General features: G+C 46.5%; 1 protein-coding gene across 3 annotated transcripts; it reads right to left on the bottom strand.

Annotated features, from left to right (window-relative positions):
* Positions 1-798: 798 nt before the first annotated feature.
* Positions 799-18,510, bottom strand: LOC103541979 (zinc finger protein 543-like). 3 transcript variants are annotated; one of them, XM_070633498.1, is made up of 6 exons: positions 18,092-18,510; positions 17,849-17,973; positions 17,194-17,352; positions 15,690-15,816; positions 10,471-10,566; positions 799-5,759 (listed from the first exon to the last, which is right to left on the bottom strand). In XM_070633498.1, exons 4-6 carry the CDS (start codon positions 15,814-15,816, stop codon positions 3,922-3,924), a joined length of 2,061 nt encoding a protein of 686 aa, XP_070489599.1. In that variant the 5' UTR covers positions 17,194-17,352; positions 17,849-17,973; positions 18,092-18,510; the 3' UTR covers positions 799-3,921. The 3 variants fall into 3 exon arrangements, with proteins under 3 accessions (XP_070489599.1, XP_008507100.2, XP_070489598.1); XM_008508878.2 differs by lacking the exon at positions 17,849-17,973 and having other exon boundaries at positions 18,092-18,422; XM_070633497.1 differs by lacking the exon at positions 17,194-17,352 and having other exon boundaries at positions 18,092-18,229.
* Positions 18,511-19,890: the final 1,380 nt, after the last annotated feature.

Below are 19,890 nucleotides of genomic sequence, written 5' to 3'. Positions count from 1 at the left end.
AGAAAATCAATAATATAAAAAGCTGATTTCTTTGAAATAGTCAAGAAAGCTGATAAACATCTAAGAAGATTAACAAATATAAAAACAGAGTGAACATACATTTCTAGTATCAGGAATAAAACAGGAGATACAACCCCAGATGCTCCTGTCACGAAAAGAATAAGAGAATACTTCAAACAATTCCACGAATTTAGTTAGAAAACTAGATGAAATGGAGTAATTCCTCCAGAAGGGCAATCTATCAAAACCCACCTAAGGGCTGGTCTGGTGGTGTAGTGGTTAAGGTCACATGCTCTGCTTCCGCAGATGGGGTTTGCCAATTCAGATCCTGGACGTGGACCTATGCACCACTCATCAAGCCATGCTGTGGCAGCATTCCACATAGAAGAACTAGAATGACTTGCAACTAGGATATACAACTATGTACTGGGGCTTTGGGGAGGGAAAAACAAACAAAAAACCCCCACCCAATATGAAACAGATACTGTGAATAGTACTATATTGATTAAATTAAATAAATTGTAATTAAAAGCATCCAAAAGAGAAATCTCCAGGCCCAAATGGTTTCACTGGAGAATTCTACCAAACATTTAAAGATGAAATAACACCAATTCTACAAGATCTCATTCAGAAAAAAAAAAGAGAGAGAGGAAGAACACTTCCTAGTTCATTCTGGGAGGCCATTATTACTCAGACACCAATATCAGTACAAAAAAATTAAACTAAAGACCAACACGCTCATGATTTTAGACACAAAATTCCTCCACAAAATATTAGCAAATGAAATGGTGCAACACATATATATAAAGAATTATATTTCGTGACCTGGTGGGGTATATTGCAGGGATCCAAGGCTGGTTCGACATTCAAAAACCAGTCAAAGCAATCCATCCCATCAAAAGGCTACTGAAATCACAACAATTGAAGGAGAAAAAGTATCTGACAAAACTCAACACCCATTCATAATGAAAGCTCTTAGCAAATTAGGAGAGAAACTTTCCAAACTGGATAAAAAGATCTACATAAAAACACACAGCTATCATCATATTTAATGGTCAACACTGAAAGCTTTCTCCCCAACACTAAGAACAAGGTAAGTGTGTCCTCTTACCATTTCTATTCAACATTGTACTGGAAGTTCTAGCTAGTGTACTAGCGTACTGTAAAGATAGGAAAGGGAAATAAAAGGGATACAAATTAGGAAAAAGAAATAAGATGTTTGCTATCTGCTGATATTATTGTTTATGAAGAAAATCCCAAGGAATCTACAAAAAAAACTGCTAGAGGGGGCCAGCCTAGTGGCATAGTGGTTAGGTTTGCACACTGTGCTTCAGTAGCCCAGGTTCGGATCCCAGGCACGGACCTACACTTCACTCATCAAGCCACGCTGTGGTGATGACCCACATAGAAAATGGAGGAAGATTTGCACAGATGTTAGCTCAGGGCCAAACTTCCTCACAAAAACCACAAAAACCCTCCCAGAATAAGTGAGTTCAGTAAGGTCACAAAATACAAGGACAACACATAAAAATTAATTATCTTTCTCTTATAACAGCAATGACCACGTGCCAAATAAAATTAAAAACTCATGAGGTTGGCCCTGTGGCTGAGTGGTTAAGTTTGCATGCTGTCCTTTGGCGGCCCAGGATTTCGCAGGTCTGGATCCTGGGTACGGACATGGCACTGCTCATCAGGCCATGCTGAGGCAGTGTCCCACAGAGCACAACCAGAAGGACCTGCAACTAGAATACACAACTATGTCCTAGGGGTTTTGGGGAGAAGAAGGAAAAAAAAGAAGATTGGCAACAGATGTTAGCTCAGGTGCCAATCTTTCAGGGGGGAAAAAATCCTCCCCCACATGACTCCAAAAAGAGGCACCTAAGACAAAAATCTAACAAAATATGTTCAGGATCTATAAGCTGAAAAATTAAAAAACACTAATGAAATAAACCAAAGAGGATCTAAACAAGTGGAGAGACATACCTCATTCATGGACTAGAAAACTCAACATAATAAAGATGCCAAATCTCAACAAAATGATCCATGGAATAATGCCATTTATATCAAAATCACAGCAAGATGTCTTGTAAATATAGACAAGCCCATGATAAAATTTATATGGAAAGCCAAAGAAAAAAACTGATATGGAAAGCTAAAGCAATTTTTAAAAACATAAAGAGGGAGGAATCATTTTACCCAATTTTAAGACTTAGTGATAGCTATAGTATTCATGATAGTGTGGTACTGGCAGAAGTTTAGACACACAGATCAAGGCTATAATATGGGGAAACAGACCAACATGAATACGCTGAACTGATTTTTGACTAAGTAGTAAAGGCAATTCAGTGGAGATAAGATAGTCTGTTTAACAAATATGCTGGAACAACTAAACATCCTCAGGAAAAAAGGAAAGAAACTCAGTCTAAAGCTCACATGGTAAGGCAAAACTTAACTCAACACGCAGAGTTTTAAATGTAAAGGTTAAACGATAAAACTTTTAGGAGAAAATATTCAGGACCTACAGCTTGCTGAAGATTACTGAGACATGACATGAAAAGGATGAAGAGGAGACTTCACGATAATGCTATGGATTAACACAACAAAAATGACCGGGCCTACAATGGCAATACGAAACTACATGCGTGGTCATTTAAGCGGCCCTGAGGAGGGTTCAAAGTGAATACAGGATTATTTTTACATCTTTCTTAGAGTATATTTTTTAACGTGAGGGAATACTATCACACGTAGTTCCAAAAAACACCAAAGGAGGAATTCTAAAATACCCTGATAAAAGGTTCTAGTCTTTAGTCACTACACCAGGACTATGCCCATGGTGACAACTATGCAGCACACATGTACCTGCCTGCACACATGCCCACCTCACCTCTTAAATTCTAGTCGCTCTACTTGACAGTGAATCTTCACATCATCTTTTATAACATTAAAAATGATCTGTGTGTTTGTTTTTCTGAGTTTATCACTATCCTTCAACTTATTTTAGCTATGTGTTTTGTTTTGGCTCTAATTCGACCCCTAGAAAACTGTTGGAGAAACCTCTCTAAAGAGGGTTGAAGAAGCTCAGAAACCATAATAAGAGGGGAGAATCAGGATTCATCTGGGAAGGTTGCCTAGCCACACTGTCATCCTCACCCCACAGAAAAATAAAGAAAAAAAATAAGTAGATCAAGCATGAATGTTGGGTGGTTAAAGATACATGAAGAAACATGTTTTTAAAAATATCAGTCTTAAGTGTGCGGTATAATGGACCCATTCATATGTATATCTTTATCTCCTTAAATATTAAAGTTATTTTCTCATATTTCTCATGAAGACTTATGCCACTCAAGGGTTGAGACAATGCTATAGAACAAAGGCATTCAAAAAATGTTTCCAGACCTGCCCTCAACTGTCTGACTGTCCTGACAACGGACAGAAGTGAATGTCTATACAAGACAAATGAAGGGTGTAAGGCCTTGTCTCTGAACAACACTCCCCTCTCCCTGAATCAACTAAGGGATGACAAATTGCCACAGGCTGGTCACAGAAGTCTGAGAGAAGCTGTGCTTGCATTTCTTTCTCTTTTCTCTTCCATGTCTTCTCCTTCTTTGTTTAAATATTCCTGAGATAACACTGCAGTGTAAACTAAGGAGAAAGATGTGGCTGAAGGTTTTGCTAAGAGCACAATAAAGACTGGATTACTCTCCTGGATGAATCTCAGACGTGGAATAAGACTCTAGGCTGGGTCAATTTCCAATATGACTCTTCAGATGACAACTGATATCCTGCAACAGGGCTTCTCACAGAGAAGAAAACCGAGGGGTTTCTCTTTGGTATGAATGATCAGATTCTGAGTAAGATGTTTCCTCTGGCAAAAGATTTTCCTCAGTGTTTACATTCAAAGTCTTTCCCCAGTAGGAGTTCTTAGAGGATGACTGAGGATTGCCCATTTGGGAAGGGTTTTCCCACTTCTGCCACACTGACAGGGTTTCTCCCAGAATGAACCCTCTGATGCTGAGTGAGGGATGAGCTTCGACTGAAGGACTTTCCACACTCACTACACTCATAGGGCTTCTCTCCAGTGTGGATGATGGAATGACGAATGAGGCTTGTGCTCCAGCAGAAGGATTTCCCGCACTCCATGCATTCATAGGGTTTCTCTCCACTATGAATCCGCTGATGCCTTGTGAGGCCTGACCTGCGGTTGAAGGCCTTCCCACACTCCATGCACTCAAAGGGCTTCTCTCCAGCATGGATGCTGATGTGCCGAATGAGGTCTTTCCTAGTGCTAAAGCCTTTCCCACATTCTTTGCACTCAAAAGGTTTTTCTCCAATGTGGGCCCTTTTATGCAAGATAAAAGTGTAGCAGTAGGTGAAGGCCTTTCCACATTCAGTGCACACAAAAGGCTTCTCCCCAGTGTGGATAATGGCATGTCGAATGAGGTTTGCCCTCTGGCAAAAGGCCTTGCCGCACTCTATGCATTCATAGGGCTTCTCTCCACTGTGAATCCGCTGGTGTCTTGTGAGGTATGACCTGCGGTTGAAGGCCTTCCCACACTCCATGCACTCATACGGCTTCTCTTCAGTGTGGATGCTGAAGTGTCGAATGAGGTCTGACCGATTGCTAAAGGCTTTCCCACATTCTTTGCATTCATAGGGTTTTTCTCCAGTGTGGGCCCTTTTATGCAAGATAAAAGTGGAGCAGTGGGTAAAGGCCTTTCCACATTCAGTGCACTCATAGGGCTTCTCCCCAGTATGACTCCTCTGGTGCTGCTTGAGGTGTGACCTGCGATAGAAGGCCTTCCCACACTCAAGGCACTTATATGGCTTCTCTCCGGTGTGAATGACGTAGTGTTGTATCAAGTCTGTGCTGTCACAAAAGGCTTTCCCACATTCGTTGCATTCGAATGGTCTCTCTCCGCTATGAATCTGCTGGTGCCATGTAAGGTGTGACCTGCGGTTGAAGGCCTTCCCACACTCCAAGCACTCAAAGGGCTTTTCCCCCGTGTGGATGATGTAGTGTCGAAGAAAACCTGTCTTATCTCGAAAGGCTTTCCCACATTCTTTGCACACAAAGGGTTTTTCACCAGTGTGGCTTCTGTTATGCAAGACTAAATTGGAGCGATGGGTAAAGGCCTTTCCACATTCGCTGCACATATAAGGCTTCTCTCCAGTGTGAATCCGCTGGTGCCTGGTGAGGTGTGACCTGCGGTTGAAGGCCTTCCCACACTCCATGCACTCATAGGGCCTCTCCCCAGTGTGGATCATGTGGTGCTGGAGAAGGTGTGTGCTCTTGCTAAAAGTTTTCCCACACTCTGTGCATTCATAGGGCTTCACTCCAGTGTGAATCTGCTCATGTCGAACAAGGAAGCAGTTCTTGTTAAACACTTTCCCGCATTCCTCACACTTATAGGGATGTTTCTCTTCGTGGATTGAGGGATCTTTTGCTGGTCCGTGTGAGTCACGTTCATAGATAACATCTGGAGAGACTCGCTCCCATACAATCCTTGAGTATAGACCATCATCTGTCCCTAAACCATCACGTTCAGGGCTCATTTTCCCAGGGAGCATGTCCCTCTGGAGGTCTATCTCTGGTCTGGAGTGGCCTTCCAGAATTTCCAATAGCTCATCCTGATCCTTGCCTTGCCCCTCCTGGGAGTCCCCTGGGGCTCGCTGAGTCAGGTGTTCCTGGGGTGAGACGTCCTCAGACAAGGCCAGGTGAGAAGGACTAGGTTCTGTGGTCTCAGGTTCTGTGCTCTCACCTGAAGGGAATATAATATACAAAAGGGCTCAGTAGAGATGGCAACATAAAATAAATGAAATCACCACTTCACTGAGAACAAGAAGATGAAAATAGAGGCTTGCACCTGCTGTTTTTTCAAATCTCTGAAACGCAGGTTTGCAACTTCTTTCTTTTTGGTCTTGGACTCTTGAAACCTTTAGAGATGAAACCCAGAGGGACAGGACTGATGGGGGACAGACTGTCTGGAGATGAGGGTTGGGTAGAGTAATGATGACATGGGACATGGTGAGTTTGCTCAAAGCAAGAACATCTCAAGGTGCTACAAGAGGCCAGTGAAGGGGCACCTAATGCAGCTTAGATGGGAGACAGAAGAGGTCAGGGAGGCTCCCAGACAGGGTGCCTTATGAGCTGAGTCCTCCTGGAGAGGTAAAGTTGCTGTATAAAGAAAGTGGGAAGGCCATTTCAGCCTTAGGAAATAGAATGAACAAAGGCAGAGTCTCCCAGTAATCAGGGAACTGCAGTGCATGAGGATGGGGTTGTTGAGAGTGGATCCTCCAAGAGGGGAGTAGTGTCCTTATAAGAAAACACCAAGAGAGCTTGCTGCTTCTCTCTGCCATGTGAGGACACACCTCTGCACATCAGGAAGCAGACCCTTATCAGACACCAAATCTGCCAGCACCTTGATCTTGGACTTCCAGCGTCCAGAACTGTGAGAAAAAAATGTCTGTTGTTTAAGCTCCCTAGTCTGTGGCATTCTTGTTATAGCAGCCCAAACTAAGACAGCAAAGTATGAGTAACATTCTCATTCTGGAGTTTGGTGATGTTAAGTGTATTATTTCAAAAAGGAATGAATGAATAAATAAATAATGTAATTAATATATCAATTAATCAAGGTCATTCATAAATCAGTGATAACAATGTGTCACAAACCAAGGTTTATGATTAAACGAAATCTCTACCTGAGGTCCACTAAACAAAAGTAGGAAGTCATATGACTATTATGATTAAGATCATGGTCTCTGACCACAAAATCCCTAGACACAAAAACTTATTGAGTTCCAGAAGAACTCAATATTAGCTTTCTGGCACCTGGCAATGCACTCAAATTCTATAAGCCTTCATTTTCTCTTCTAAAGAATAAAGCTAAAAAGAGAGGCTGCCTTGTAGAACTGCTGTGAGGATCAGGTGAAACATCGCATATACCATATTCAGGATGGTGCCAGATGCCAACTGAAAAATCAACACACATGAGCTTTAAGTTTTTGTTATAGGTTAGTCAAATAATATTCAGCTGGAACCTAACTAGGAAGCACATAATTGAAGGTCTAAGAATGTATGGATTAACCTTGGAGAGTATTTAAGAGTAAGAAGAAAGGGTCACGAGATGCCTGATGAGCCAACATTAAAGTAGTGACCAGAGTAAAAAGAGAACAAAGGTCCAGTGAGAACAGGGGCAGAGGACCCAGAGGGCCAAATGCTCAAGCGCAAGACCATCTGAAAAGCCTGTGCTATGTCGTGAGCTCACGTGGCATGGAGGTCAAGTGTCAGCTCTGGAGCCAGAACACCTCAGCTCAAACTCTGCCTGAACCGAGTCAGCTGACACTGGACAAATTACTCAGCCAATCCTGTCTCAATTTCCTTGTCTGAAAACCTAACTTTCAGTTCCTGCCTCACAGGTTGTCGCGAGAGTTAAATGAGAAAATGCCTGTAGAGCGCTCAGCATGGTGCTGGACACCACAGCAGAGTCCAGTAACTACTACTATGGCCGCTGCTGTATTTGAAAATGGGGAGCAAAGCAGTGACGTACAAGGAACATTTGAGTGCTGTAGTGCAGAGGACCCTCCCTGAAGGCCGGGAATGTGAAAAGGTGCAGCCGCTCTGCAGAAGAATTTGGCAGTTCCTACTAAAGCTAAACATACTCCTACTCCGTAACTTGACCTGTACACAGACCTGGATATATTCCTAACCAGAATCAGTGCTTACATACACCAAAAAACATAACAAGCAGAATTAGGTTGAAAACAACAGGGATGCCCATCAAGAGGGGAATGGAGAAATGAGCACAGTTTTTCACACAATGAGATATTATGCTTTATCAAGAGCGAACAAACGCCAACTGTACACAACCACATGAGAAGAACCTCACAGACACTATGATGGTCAAAAGAAGACAGATATGACAGACAGGATACTGTGGGGTTCAACAGTCAAACTGTATCTATGCTGACAGTCTACATAGGGCTTACCTAGCAGAAGGGGCTACTGAGGGCAGGAAACCCTGATGAGGTGCTAGAAATATTCTATATATTGACCCAGGTGGTGGTTACACGGGTTTATACGTATACAAAAATTCATCCGGCTGACTTCTGAAGATTTCTCCACAAAACAGCATATGAGTTACACTTCGTTCCAAAAGTAAAATAATAGACAATGGGAGGTATGGAACACAAGTGTAGACATCTCTTGCAAGAATGAGACAAGTTCTCCAAGAAAATAAATTGTACAGGGAAAGTACAGTCAATGACAGCATGAAGTCATTAGAGAGGCATAAGCATTTTTTTTTTTTTTTGGAGGGAGATTAGCCCTGAGCTAAGATCTACTGCCAATCTTCCTCTTTTTGCTGAGGAAGATTGGCCTTGAACTAACATCTGTGACCATTTATCTCTATTTCATACCTGGGACTCCTGCCACAGCATGGCTTGATAAGTGGTGTGTAGGTTGGTGCCTGGGATCTGAATCGGTGAACCCTGTGCCACCAAAGCGGAGTGCACAAACTTAACCTTTAGGCCACCAGGCCAGCCCCGAGGCATAAGTATTTTTTATTTACTTTCCCCAAGTGTGAGGCAACTGAGCATATTTTTCTGTTGAGTAGACAATGGATAGTTGCAGAAGAGGCAGAAAAGAAGTGAAGAGGCAAGTTCCCTAAAAACGTATGATCTAGACTCTGGTGTGGGAATTGGCCATGGTCCAGAGCAAGGCCTCCTCTAGGACAGCGAGAAGGGAAGCTACACGTGAGAGATTGAGATGAATGTGTAAGGGCTGAGGATCAAGCAACACAAGGACGTACACTGTGTTTTCGCCATGAAAACATGTGGAGACATCAGTGGTTGGGGGAGCAGTGAAGGCCTGGAACCAGATGTGAGCGGCTGGAGGAACTGGTGTGGAAGACAGGGCAGATCAGAGCCACAGAAGAGATGTGGGGAGACCACTCAGAGTGTGCTGGCATCACCCAGGTAGAAGATGTAAACCTGGACAGAGACTGGGGATGGGTCTCCTGTGGGTGGTGGAGGTGATGGCGTCAAGAGACTTGCACGTAAGATGGACATGAGTTGGATTTGTCTGGATGCAGGAGTTGGTGGAGACGGACGTGTTGAGGAGCTGTCAGGGGCTGTACCCAGCCTTCTAACCTGCAGGGCAGGTGGGAGGAGCAGGAAAGATCATCAGCTTCCTCCCAGGCATACTGAGCGAGAGGGGCCTTTTCCACATTCACAGGAGATGTGGGATTCAGGACAAGGGTGAAAGTTTGGAACAGACTCTGAGGGGCTATGGAGAGGATGATCAAAGACACAGGCTGGCTGAGCAGCCCAAGGGACAAATAGAAGGGAGACAGCATGACTCTGTGGTGGCACCAATCACCACACATGATGGCCCCAGCGCCTCAGCAGTTCAGATGTGGGGAGAGAAGGTCAACTGTCACCTTGAGGTTTTTATTAAACAGGAGGGGCAGGACGACAGGGAACAAGGGAGTGCTGCTGAGTTTCTGACTGACACCCAGAGGAGGGGTGGAGGGAGAAGGTGGGACAGGGTGGGATGCAGAGTGTAGCTGGAAAGGCCTTGCTTCCTTCAAGTTCAGAAGGAAATGTGAGAGAGTCTCATTACCCAACAGGACTAACAGCATGATGTGAATAATAGTAATAGCTTACTTTTGCTGAGCCACTCACCACGGGTTAGGCCCAGTGCGAAGCAGATTCATGATAATCGATTACATCCTCAAACAACCCAATGACACAAAAGCTATTATGACTAGCATTTTCCAGGAACAGACTGAGTGTAGCAGACCACACTCACCCAACACTTTGCTCCTCTCCTTGGACACACAGCTCAGCCTCATTTCCCAGCCCAAGGCACCCAAGTGAGGCCAAATGTCTTGTCAGTGGAAAGGGAGGGGAATAATGTGTGTGAGAGTCAGTGTGACATCTTCCATTTTCTGTCGTTTCCCCTCTGCCAGCTGGAGGACGCCAGGACACCTTAAAGTCTCATGTTGATGACAGAAGGTACTTGGGTCCCTGAATAACTGCGTGGTACCCAGCTCTCTGCTGACCCACATGGTCCTTGGTGTGAGGAAAATACTTTTCATACACTGAGCCACCAAGACTTGGAAACAGCTTGTCAGTGAGGTTTACCCTGGCTGATCTCATATACAAAGGCACAGCAAGAGGTGCGAGCTCCTCAGGGCCACAAGGCTGCTGTGTGTCACAGCTATTGTTTTTTTAAGCCCAAGCAGCTGGAGCTGAGAGCCTGAACTTACCTACATACCCCCAGGAGCAGGAAAGAGTGTGATGGGGAGGAGGGGAGGGAAGGGGGCAAAGGGACCCCAGGTTAAAAGGCTCCATGGACCCCAAGCCTCCAGAAAGTCCGCAACAAGGGAACTGCCACAAATTCCAGACGCTGTGGTCGTCGCGCTGTCTGCAAGCTGCTGTGACCCCCACTGGCCAGCTGCTGGCACCCACCTGTGCAGGAGCTTGGGGAGAGGCCTCTCTTCAACGTCCATAACTCTGGGCTGTGCTCCAACTGGTAGATCAGCTCTGGTTTGGGTAAAGGACAGCCTGTTCACAGAGAAAGGAAGAGGACATGGGGATTTTAGTGAGAAGAAACTCCTCGCTCTAGATTGGGACTTCAGGATTTGGAGGAGACCTGGGAATGGAGCTGCTCCCATCCGTGCAAACAAAATGCTGGGACTTGGAAATGAACTGCAAAAACCCCAGCACCAATTCCCTTTGATCTCTACCCTATAGAGTCCCAGCACTGCTCAGACATATTTCCTGAGGATGCTTTCTAATGACTCCAAGTCAGGGGCCTCAACCTCCCTGCACCTCCTAACGCCTGGGTGCCTGGCTGCCACCGTAGACCACTTCAAACAAAATCTCTTGGGGAGGCCTGGGTATCAGCCGACTTTAAACACACCCCCGGTGATGGCAGCCCGCCCGGTAGGTTAAAAAGCCCTGGTTTCCATCATCTCACAAATGGCATCCCTGATCATCGGTAGTCTGAGGCAGGCAGGTCACCTATGCCAGCCACTCTGAGTAAAGAGGAAGCCTTATTCCAGAAGCAATGAACGAGGTGCCTGCAGCTCCTGTCATCCTGAAGCATCTTGTGACTTCTGTGAGGGAACCATCCTGAGCATCAGGATCAAGGAGAGGAAGCAAAGAAACAGATAACCGGGTTGCCACCCACCAACCTGAGAGCCAGCACCACCTTTGAACTTCTTATTAGGCAAGATAATAAATTTCTTCAGGGTGAAGACTGTTTGAGCTGGTCTGTCATGTAGCCAAACACATACTGACAAATATATGGGTAAAGACTCTGTAGAGAAACCAACGGCAGAGGTTCCAGGACCCACAGAAAGCTCATTGGCAGATCCTGAACCAAAGCTCAGACTCATCAGTCCTCGCTAAGAAAATGTTCACTGATGTCTGCCAGAGGGCAGTGGAAAGATAAATGAGACCTTCCTTCAGCTCTGTCAGGAGTCATGCCCCTCTGACCTCAGGACCTTTGCACACATCAGCCCTTCTACCTGAAATGCTGTTCTCTCCTCATCTTGCTCCATCCAGCCAACTCTCTTTGGCTCTCAGCTCAAATATCATTTCCTGAGAAGACTTCACTTAACTGTGGCTTGTGAGTTCATGTGCTTCATCGGTCTGCCATGTTGCCATGGGATTTTTAATCCTAACAGTAAGCCAAAAACTAATATTTAGGGAACTTTCTGGGTTCAGTTCTGCATGTAGGAGCTTGGAAGTCACCACTCCATCCTAACAAGTGAAAAGCTGAGCAGACTAAAAAATCAACTCTTCTTGGATCAGTAACAGACGGGAGGACACAGGGCAAACTGCTATCTCCAAGACTGGAGAGATAGGCAGTGAACATGGGCAGTCATGGCACAGGAGCAGAGACCTGTGAGCAGAAAAGCCATGGAACCAGTGCCAGGATAGCAAATCTGAAATGTAATGAATGAAAGGCTAGAGGCTTGGTGTGAACAACGCTGAGAGTAAAAACACTGCAGGGGGACACAGTCATGGGGGAGCCCTCACAGTATTATGAGATTTACCTCCAGGAGCTCAACCAGATTCACACAGTAAATAGAAGAGAAAAAGCCCCTTCAGCTTCTGGCAGGGGGAAGGAAACAGAACTAATTTTGAAACACACCACAGCACTCTGTTCTTAACAAGGCCTGCCTTCAGGAGAGGCTAGTTACCCGGAGCCTACACCGCTGGGGTTTTATCAGAGCCTAACTGACCTGGGGAAGGAAAATACCCAACTCCAGTCAACTATAGCCATCTTGTCCTACCTAACAGGCAGAGAAAAAACTGAGGAACATTCGTGACAGTTACAGTTGAGGCAGTGGCTCAGTGAAAGCCCAGCCCTAATCCTAGGACCACAGAACATCTTGCCCTCTCCCCACCTCTCACCACCTCATCACTAAAGGCCTATTTACAGCACCTCCTTTTACCCACCACATCATGTCTGTCTATCAAGAAAATATTACAAGTCATACCAAAAGGCAAAAACCACAATTTGAAGAGACAGAACAAGCATCAGAACCAGACATGTCAGGGATGTTGAAATTATCAGACTGGGAATTTAAAACAACATGCTCAGGGCTCTAATGGATGAAGTAGACAGTACACAAAAAAAGATGGGCAAAGTAAGCAGAGAAATGGAAATCCTAATTACGAACCAAAAAGAAATGCTACAGATCAAAACCACTGAAGAACACCTTTCACGGGCTTATCTGTAGACTGCACACGGCTGAAGAAAGAAATCTATGAGCTTGAGGATGTATCAACAGAAACCTCCAAAATAGAAAAGCAAAGAGAACAAAGCCTGAAAAAAACAGAACAGATTATCCAAGGACTGTGGGATAACTATAAAAGGTGTAACATACAAGTAATGAAAATAACAGAAAGAGAAAAGACAACAAAACAGAAGAACTACTTGAAACAATAATGACTGAGAATTTCCTCAAATTAATGTCAGACAACAAACCACAGATACAGGAAGTGGAGAGAACACCAAGCAGGATAAATGCCCAAAAAAAACCCCAAAAGCAAAAAAAACCACACCTAGGTAGGTATGTCATTTTAAAACTACAGAAAATCAAAGATAAAGAAAAAAGTCCCAAAAGAAGACAGAGGGAAAAGACACCTTACCTACAGAGGAACACAGACATGAATTATATCTGATTTCTCCTCGGAAATCATACAAGCAAGAAGACAGTGGAAAGAACTATTTAGAGTGTTCAGAGAAAAATCCCACCAGCCTTAAATTCTGTACCCTGTGAAATTACCCTTCAAAAGTGAAGGAGAAATACAGAATTTCTCAGAGAGGGGCCAGCCCCGTGACCGAGTGGTTAAGTTTGCACGCTCCGCTTCAGTAGCCCAGGGTTTCACTGGTTCCAATCCTGGGCACAGACATGGCACAACTCATCAGGCCATGCTGAGGCAGTGTCCCACATGCCACAACTAGAAGGACCCACAACTAAAACATATGCAACTAGGTACTGGGAGGATTGGGGGAGAAAAAGTAGAAAAAAAAGAAAAAAGAAAAAACAACAGAAAAGCAAAGCAAATCTTTAAAAAAAAAGAATTTCCCAGAGAAACAAAAATTAAAGGAATCTGTTGGCATCAGACCTGCCTTACAAAAAATGTTAAAAGTTCTTTAGAGAGAAGTAAAATGATATAGGTCAGAAACTTGGATCTACATAAACAAAAGAGGAATATCAAAGAAGGAATAAGAAGATAAAATAACTTTTATTTGTTTTAACTTATCTAGGAGATAACAGTGTGTTCAAAATAATAATAGCAACAATGTACTCGACTGTGTACACTTATGTATATATCTGGTGTGTGCGGGTGTATATACATGCTTACCTGTGCTTATATAGAAGTGATATGAACGACAGCAATGATACAAAGAATAGAAAGGAGGAATTAGGATTATTTTGTTATAAAGTCTCACACTACCTGTGAAGTAGTACATAGTGTTATGTGAAAGTGGACTTTGCTGTAAATGTATATTGCAAACTCTAGAGCAACCACTAAAAAAAGTAAGGGAAAAAAAACTATAACTCATACACTAAGAAAGAAGAGAAAACGGAATCATATGAAATGCTCAACTGAACAGCAAAACGAGAAAAAGAACAGAAGACAAAAATAGGAACAAAGAACAAGGATGACCAATAGAAAACAGTAACAAATATGTAGATATTCCTTCAACTATATCAATAATCACTTGGAACATCAATGGTCTAAATGCTCCAATGGTCTAAATGTCCCATTGTTCCAAACCATTTGCCCTCACAATAGCCCTGTGAAATAGATACTATATTACCTCACTTTATCTATGAGATACCTGAGGTACAGAGGGGTTCAGTAACTTGCTCAGGAATATACAGTTCACAAGCAGCAGAGTGGGGATTGGATATCCGGGCTGTGGCACCAGACCCATGTCTGCCAAGTGCTACACAAAAGAGGACCAGCAATGCTCCTGTGTGGGTCTAGCAGCTTCAGACCAAGTGGGCTATGGTGGTGAGAAAGATGTGAGCAGGAGGATTCAATCCCCAGGAAACAGGGGCCACAGGGAGGGGCAGACCTGATGACATCAGACTTTAGCATTTCATAAACCACTAAAAATAAAAAATTGGAGCTCTCATACAGTGATTTGGTCAAACAGAGACATTTGTATAAACATCAAACAGCATCTATTCTTATCAACATTTTACAAAAGAAAGAACTTGCACTACCAAAAAATGCAGGAGAGAGCTTTTCACATGAAGACGTGTCTTTTCTTTCTTTTTTTTTTTTGTGTATGAGGAAGATTAGCCCTGAGCTAACATCCGTTGCCAATCTTCCTCTTTTTGCTTGAGGAAGACTGTCACTGAGCCAACATCTATGCCAGTCTTCCTCTATTTTATGTGGGATGCCGCCACAGCGTGGCTCAACAAGTGGTGCTAGGTCTGTGGCCAGGATCTGAACCTGCGAACCCCAGGCCACTGAAGCGGAGCATGTGAATTTAACCACTACACCACCATCAGGCCAGCCCCTGAAGATGCGTCTTTTAAATTGAACGGATTAAGCTTTATGAGGGACACACTGCAACAGCCCCATTTTCCTTACTTGCAGAGGATGGCATGCTGGGAGAATTAAACGAGTGAAGCATGAATAGAGACAATATAGACATACAGAAAGAAGTAGAGGCAAGGAATGCGTGGGCCTCAGAGAGGCAGAACTAAGTGACAACAACCATCTGCAAAATAAGTGTGGCGAAAAAAAACATTGTGAAAAGACAGTGACACGAGCAGACCCACAGAGAGAAGCCAGGACAAGAGACCCAGAAGCCAGGGCACAATCGAGCTTCTCTAGGTTCCTATACCAGTCCATCAAGGAGCCTCGCTGGAATGCCTGCCTCTGGGTTCTGCAAGACACCCTCATTTCCTCCCAACACATCCCTCTCCTTTGGCTGTGACCAAAGGCAAACCGCATTTCTTGCTCAACCCTCTCTAAGTGAGACATAAGGAGACCATGCAGAAAGAGGTAGTCCAGAAAACAACTGAGGTTGTGGGGAGGAGGGCAGGCAGGCTACAGAGGCCTTCTGAAGCAGCCAGGCCTGGAGCCAGAGGGTGGAATGAAGAAGGTGACAGGTCCTCCACATGGCAGAGTTGGGCACGCCTTACCCAGAGAGACCAGGAGCCCGCAGGTCTCCAGCATCACCTCCTGGTACAGGGTCCTCTGGGTGGGCTCCAACTGCCCCCACTCCTCCTGGGTAAAAGTCACGGCCACATCCTCAAAGGTCACAGACATCTGGAAAGTCAAAGAGAGGTAGTAGTGTTGGTCGTAGGGCTGTTGGATGAGAACAAAGACCGTCTCTCTCGATGGTGAAGGTGCAATGAGACCAAACACCTCCCAAGGACTGAGCTCCGTGCTAAGCTCCAGGAGGCGGACACTGCTTTGCACTGATTACAGCAGAGTAGGGAACAGAAGCCTCCTATGCAGGAGCCAATGGAGAACGACACGGTCAGCACCATCCTGTGTGGGACAGAATGGTAAGGACTCTAACATGTCAGATGAAAGGAAAGAATAATAATGATAATGAAAACAATACAGTAATTACAGCAACAGCGCCTGAGACTCATTGGTCCTCACTGTGTGCCAGCCTTGTGCTGAGGGCTTTACATGTCGTGTTAAAGAGATTGAAAGTTCCCAGCTCTGAAGTCATACTCCTGAGGCTTGAATCCAAAATATTAAAATCAACACTTGCCTGCTATGTGAACTTGGAGATCTCACTTCATTTCCTGAACGTCGATTTCTGGATCAATACAATAATTCTCACTCAGCAATAATAGTTATGAGAATTAAAGAAAAAATACTTGTAAAAGAAACACTAGGGTGACTGGTCATAGCACGTGAGGTCAACACCACCATCATCTTCACGTCAGTAGGGAACCTGAAGTCCAGGGAGCTCTACCAGTTCACCCAAAGTTTACATGTGTTCTGAGCAGAGACGGCATCTGAATTCAGTTCCCTCTGGTCTAGAGGCTAATTTCATAGTGCCGACACTCCTCCATTAGTTAGCAAAGTAAAACTACAGTTACCAAAGACATGAAGCATTTCAACTAAATTTTGCAGTTACATTCATTTCTGCCACCACTGGAAACATTTCTGTAGACATGGGCAGAGGAGCTGGCTCATTATCACCCACCTTGGAGGACAGTCACCTGAGTTGCTGGCACCTGCTTGGGAAGTGGCAGGGCCTGGACCAGCTCCTGTCACCTTCTGCACCTCGGAGAATCCACAAGGAGCCATTACTTCTTTTTCCTACCTCAGTCCTGACAACACGTATCCCTGAGGACAGACTACTTCAGGACTAGGAAACAGGACTTGCCGAGGACAATGCAGGCTGGGCCATGAGAATAATGGCCTCCGACTGGCCACATTTCTGTTCTGGCTGAGCAGGATGGAACATTCAGCAAATGACACACAGTCTGGCCGTCCTAGGACATGTCTCAGCACATGGGAGGGGAGGGCAACCATGGCAACTCCACAGGTCCTCTGGGGACCCCTTAAACAACCAATATACCTTTTTTCTGTCCACACATTTCCACCTGCTGAAATACCACGTCGCCCACTGGTGCCCAAGACCACCACTGGAAGGAAGCCCACTCTGCTTGCAGAGTTTACCTTAGGTGTCACCCGCAGGCCTCCCTATCCACTGTTCAGGGAGATGAGGGTAAAAACACAGGTTGTGGTGGTGAAACACTGGTTGTCAGCTTCTGCTGCTTAAGAGCTGCAGCGAACTTGGCCAGGTAACTGAATCTCTCTAAGTCTCAAGCCGTACTTCTGCAAAACAGTAATAGTACCAGAACTTAACTCTGAGGAGCCGAGGATTAAACGAAGTGACACATTACGCCTGCCTGTCAGCCCACAGCAAGGACTCAATGAAGGCCAGCTATTATGGTTCTTTTATTACTGTTTCTTCTTTGTTCCCACAACATCCTGGGCAGATTCCACGATGCCCCCTTATTTAATGTTGCCAGGTTTCCTACACAGAAATGCCAGAGAATGAGCAAGCCGGGAAGGGGTCATTTTAGCCTGAACTGCCAGGAAAGGCCTCTCCAAATGGGTGACATCTGAGCGGAGGTCAGCAGAATGTGAGAGGGAGGCCCTGCGAAGACACACGGACAGCGTCCCAGGCAGAGGCCAGCGCAAAGACCAAGGCTGGGCATGAGAGGGAACCGAGCACGGCCAGCTGGCTTTGTCTGAAGACCCGTGAGCCAGGGAAGAAGGACGGTCAGAAGAGGGGGCGGGGGCAGGGGGCGGGGGCGGGGGACCGGACCTGCAGGCCTCGGCGGCGCGGGCCTTGGAGGGAAGCTTCATTCATCCTTCCCGCACCGACTGAACACCCGCCAGAGACCCGACACTGCTGCAGCACTGCGGATAGGGACAGCCCGGCGCCACTTGCTGGGAACAAACGATAAGGACAGAAAGAAATCGAGGGGCTCAGCTGGCCTCTAGCCCGCACAGGAGCCCGCCCCGAACCAGGAGAGAGGCGGCAATGCCGAAAACGCCGTCCACTCACCCGCGCCGGGTCACTCCACGGCGTCGCCATCATGGCCCCCCGTGGAGAGCGCGGGGCCCGGAGCGGCGGCGACAGACGCGGCTTCAGGATTCAGCCGACCGCCACTCCCCCCACCCCCGTACCCAGAGCGGGGTGGCCTCGGCTGACTGTCGCCCTCCGAGCTTCCGTTTCCCCGGCGTGAAAGGCGCACCAGACCCAGGGCGTCGCGTCAGGGGACAGAGGCCAGGGCCCCTGGGGGCGCTCACGGGACACCCCCGTCACGGAGGACGCGGCCGGGTGTCGGGCCCGTGCAAAGACGCAGAGGCGGACCCCGCCTTCCTCGCCGCCCCTCCCTGCTCGGGCCTGGGGAACGCCCCCGGCACTTCTCCCACGGCCCCACAGGCGGGGAGGGCCGGCCCGGCACAGGCAGACGACGTACCAATCGGAGGGCCGGAAGCCCGCCCCCGCCGGCCTGGGCCGCAGGAAACGCTCCTGTCCTGGGCCGTCATTGGCCCAGAGCCCGCGGCAGACGCCCGGTGCACAGCCTTCTGGGTAGTGTAGTTTTTTTCCCCTACAAGCCACCGGCCGGGGTTAACTTTCGGAGCCTGTGTTCTCCCGCTGAAGTGCGCACGAGGACCCGAACGCCGTGTCATCCCGCCTTTTCGCAGTCGGAACAATTCGGGGGAACGAAGGGGGGGCGAGACCGTGCGTTCTACGCGCGGGGAAATCGAGGCTCAGGAGGCGGGCACCTTCGCCCGGGGTCGGGGCAAGTGCAAAGGGGCGGAACCGGCCCGGCTGGGCTTGGGACTCCCTTGCGCGTGGTCTCCGCCCCGCATCCTCTTATGGGGATGCTGGTGAATGAGCCGTCAGAATACCCGCCAGAGGAGGGCGCCGGAAGTCTCCCTCCCGCGCGGCGTGCACCCACGCACCCGCCTCTCTTGGGCCTTCTGTGACCCAGAGCCGCCTCCACGCCGTGCACGGATTCCTGAGTGATGGAGTTGGCCCGGAGCACCGCAGGAGTGGATTTGCCATCCCCTGAGGTGGGGAGGCAGCAAGTAGGGGCGACTTGGAGGAAGCTCAGGACTCCAGTCTCGAGCATGGTCCGTTTGAAATGTCTATAAGATCACACAGCGTGGGGCTGGCCCTGTGGCCGAGTGGTTAAGTTTGCGCGCTCCGCTGCAGGCGGCCCAGTGTTTTGTTGGTTCCAGTCCTGGGCGCGGACATGGCACTGCTCATCAGACCACGCTGAGGCAGAGTCCCACATGCCACAACGAAGAATATACAACTATGTACCGGGGGGCTTTGGGGAGAAAAAGGAAAAAATAAAATCTTTGAAACAAACAAAAGATCACACAGCGTGTGTGTCTTGTATGCACTTCAGCCTGTTTGAACACTGGGAGAGGGTTCAGGCCTGGATATATGAGTTTGGGTTGTTAGCGTGCACTTTCAAGTCTTGATACTGGGTGAGACCAACAAAAGAATGAGGAGATGGAGAAAGGAATGGACGGGGGTTAACCCTGAACCAACCCAACACTAACTCGCAGAGAAGAAAGGAACAAAGTTATGTTAGGAATTGTAACATTCCTTCTAGAATTATATTGAGAAATGTCTTAGAAGTCACCATCCGGGACTTTTTTTTCTTTTCACAACTATGAAGGTGAGAAAGTTAAAATCCAGCTTCCAATGAATTGAGGAAACACACAGTTACAAAAATGGAAATGGTGTGCATTTGACCTGCTGTCTTGTCACAGATGATTACTAAATACATCACAAAGAAATTGACCTTCCTTTTCTCACCCCCCTCACGTGTATAAAATGGG

Source organism: Equus przewalskii, chromosome 9, assembly GCF_037783145.1.
Source record: "Equus przewalskii isolate Varuska chromosome 9, EquPr2, whole genome shotgun sequence".
Lineage (NCBI taxonomy): Eukaryota > Metazoa > Chordata > Mammalia > Perissodactyla > Equidae > Equus > Equus przewalskii.
The sequence above is the reverse complement of the archived record's forward strand: the minus strand, read 5'-3'. Positions and strand labels throughout refer to the sequence as shown.

Excerpts from the sequence above, each read along its gene's own strand:
- LOC103541979 (XM_070633497.1), bottom strand. The coding sequence starts at position 17,893 with ATGAATGAAGCTTCCCTCCAAGGCCCGCGCCGCCGAGGCCTGCAG. Across the intron at positions 10,567-15,689 it reads CGGGCTCCTGGTCTCTCTGG|GCTGTCCTTTACCCAAACCA; the intron begins GTAAGGCGTGCC and ends CTCTGTGAACAG. Across the intron at positions 5,760-10,470 it reads CTCCCCAAGCTCCTGCACAG|GTGAGAGCACAGAACCTGAG; the intron begins GTGGGTGCCAGC and ends TATTCCCTTCAG.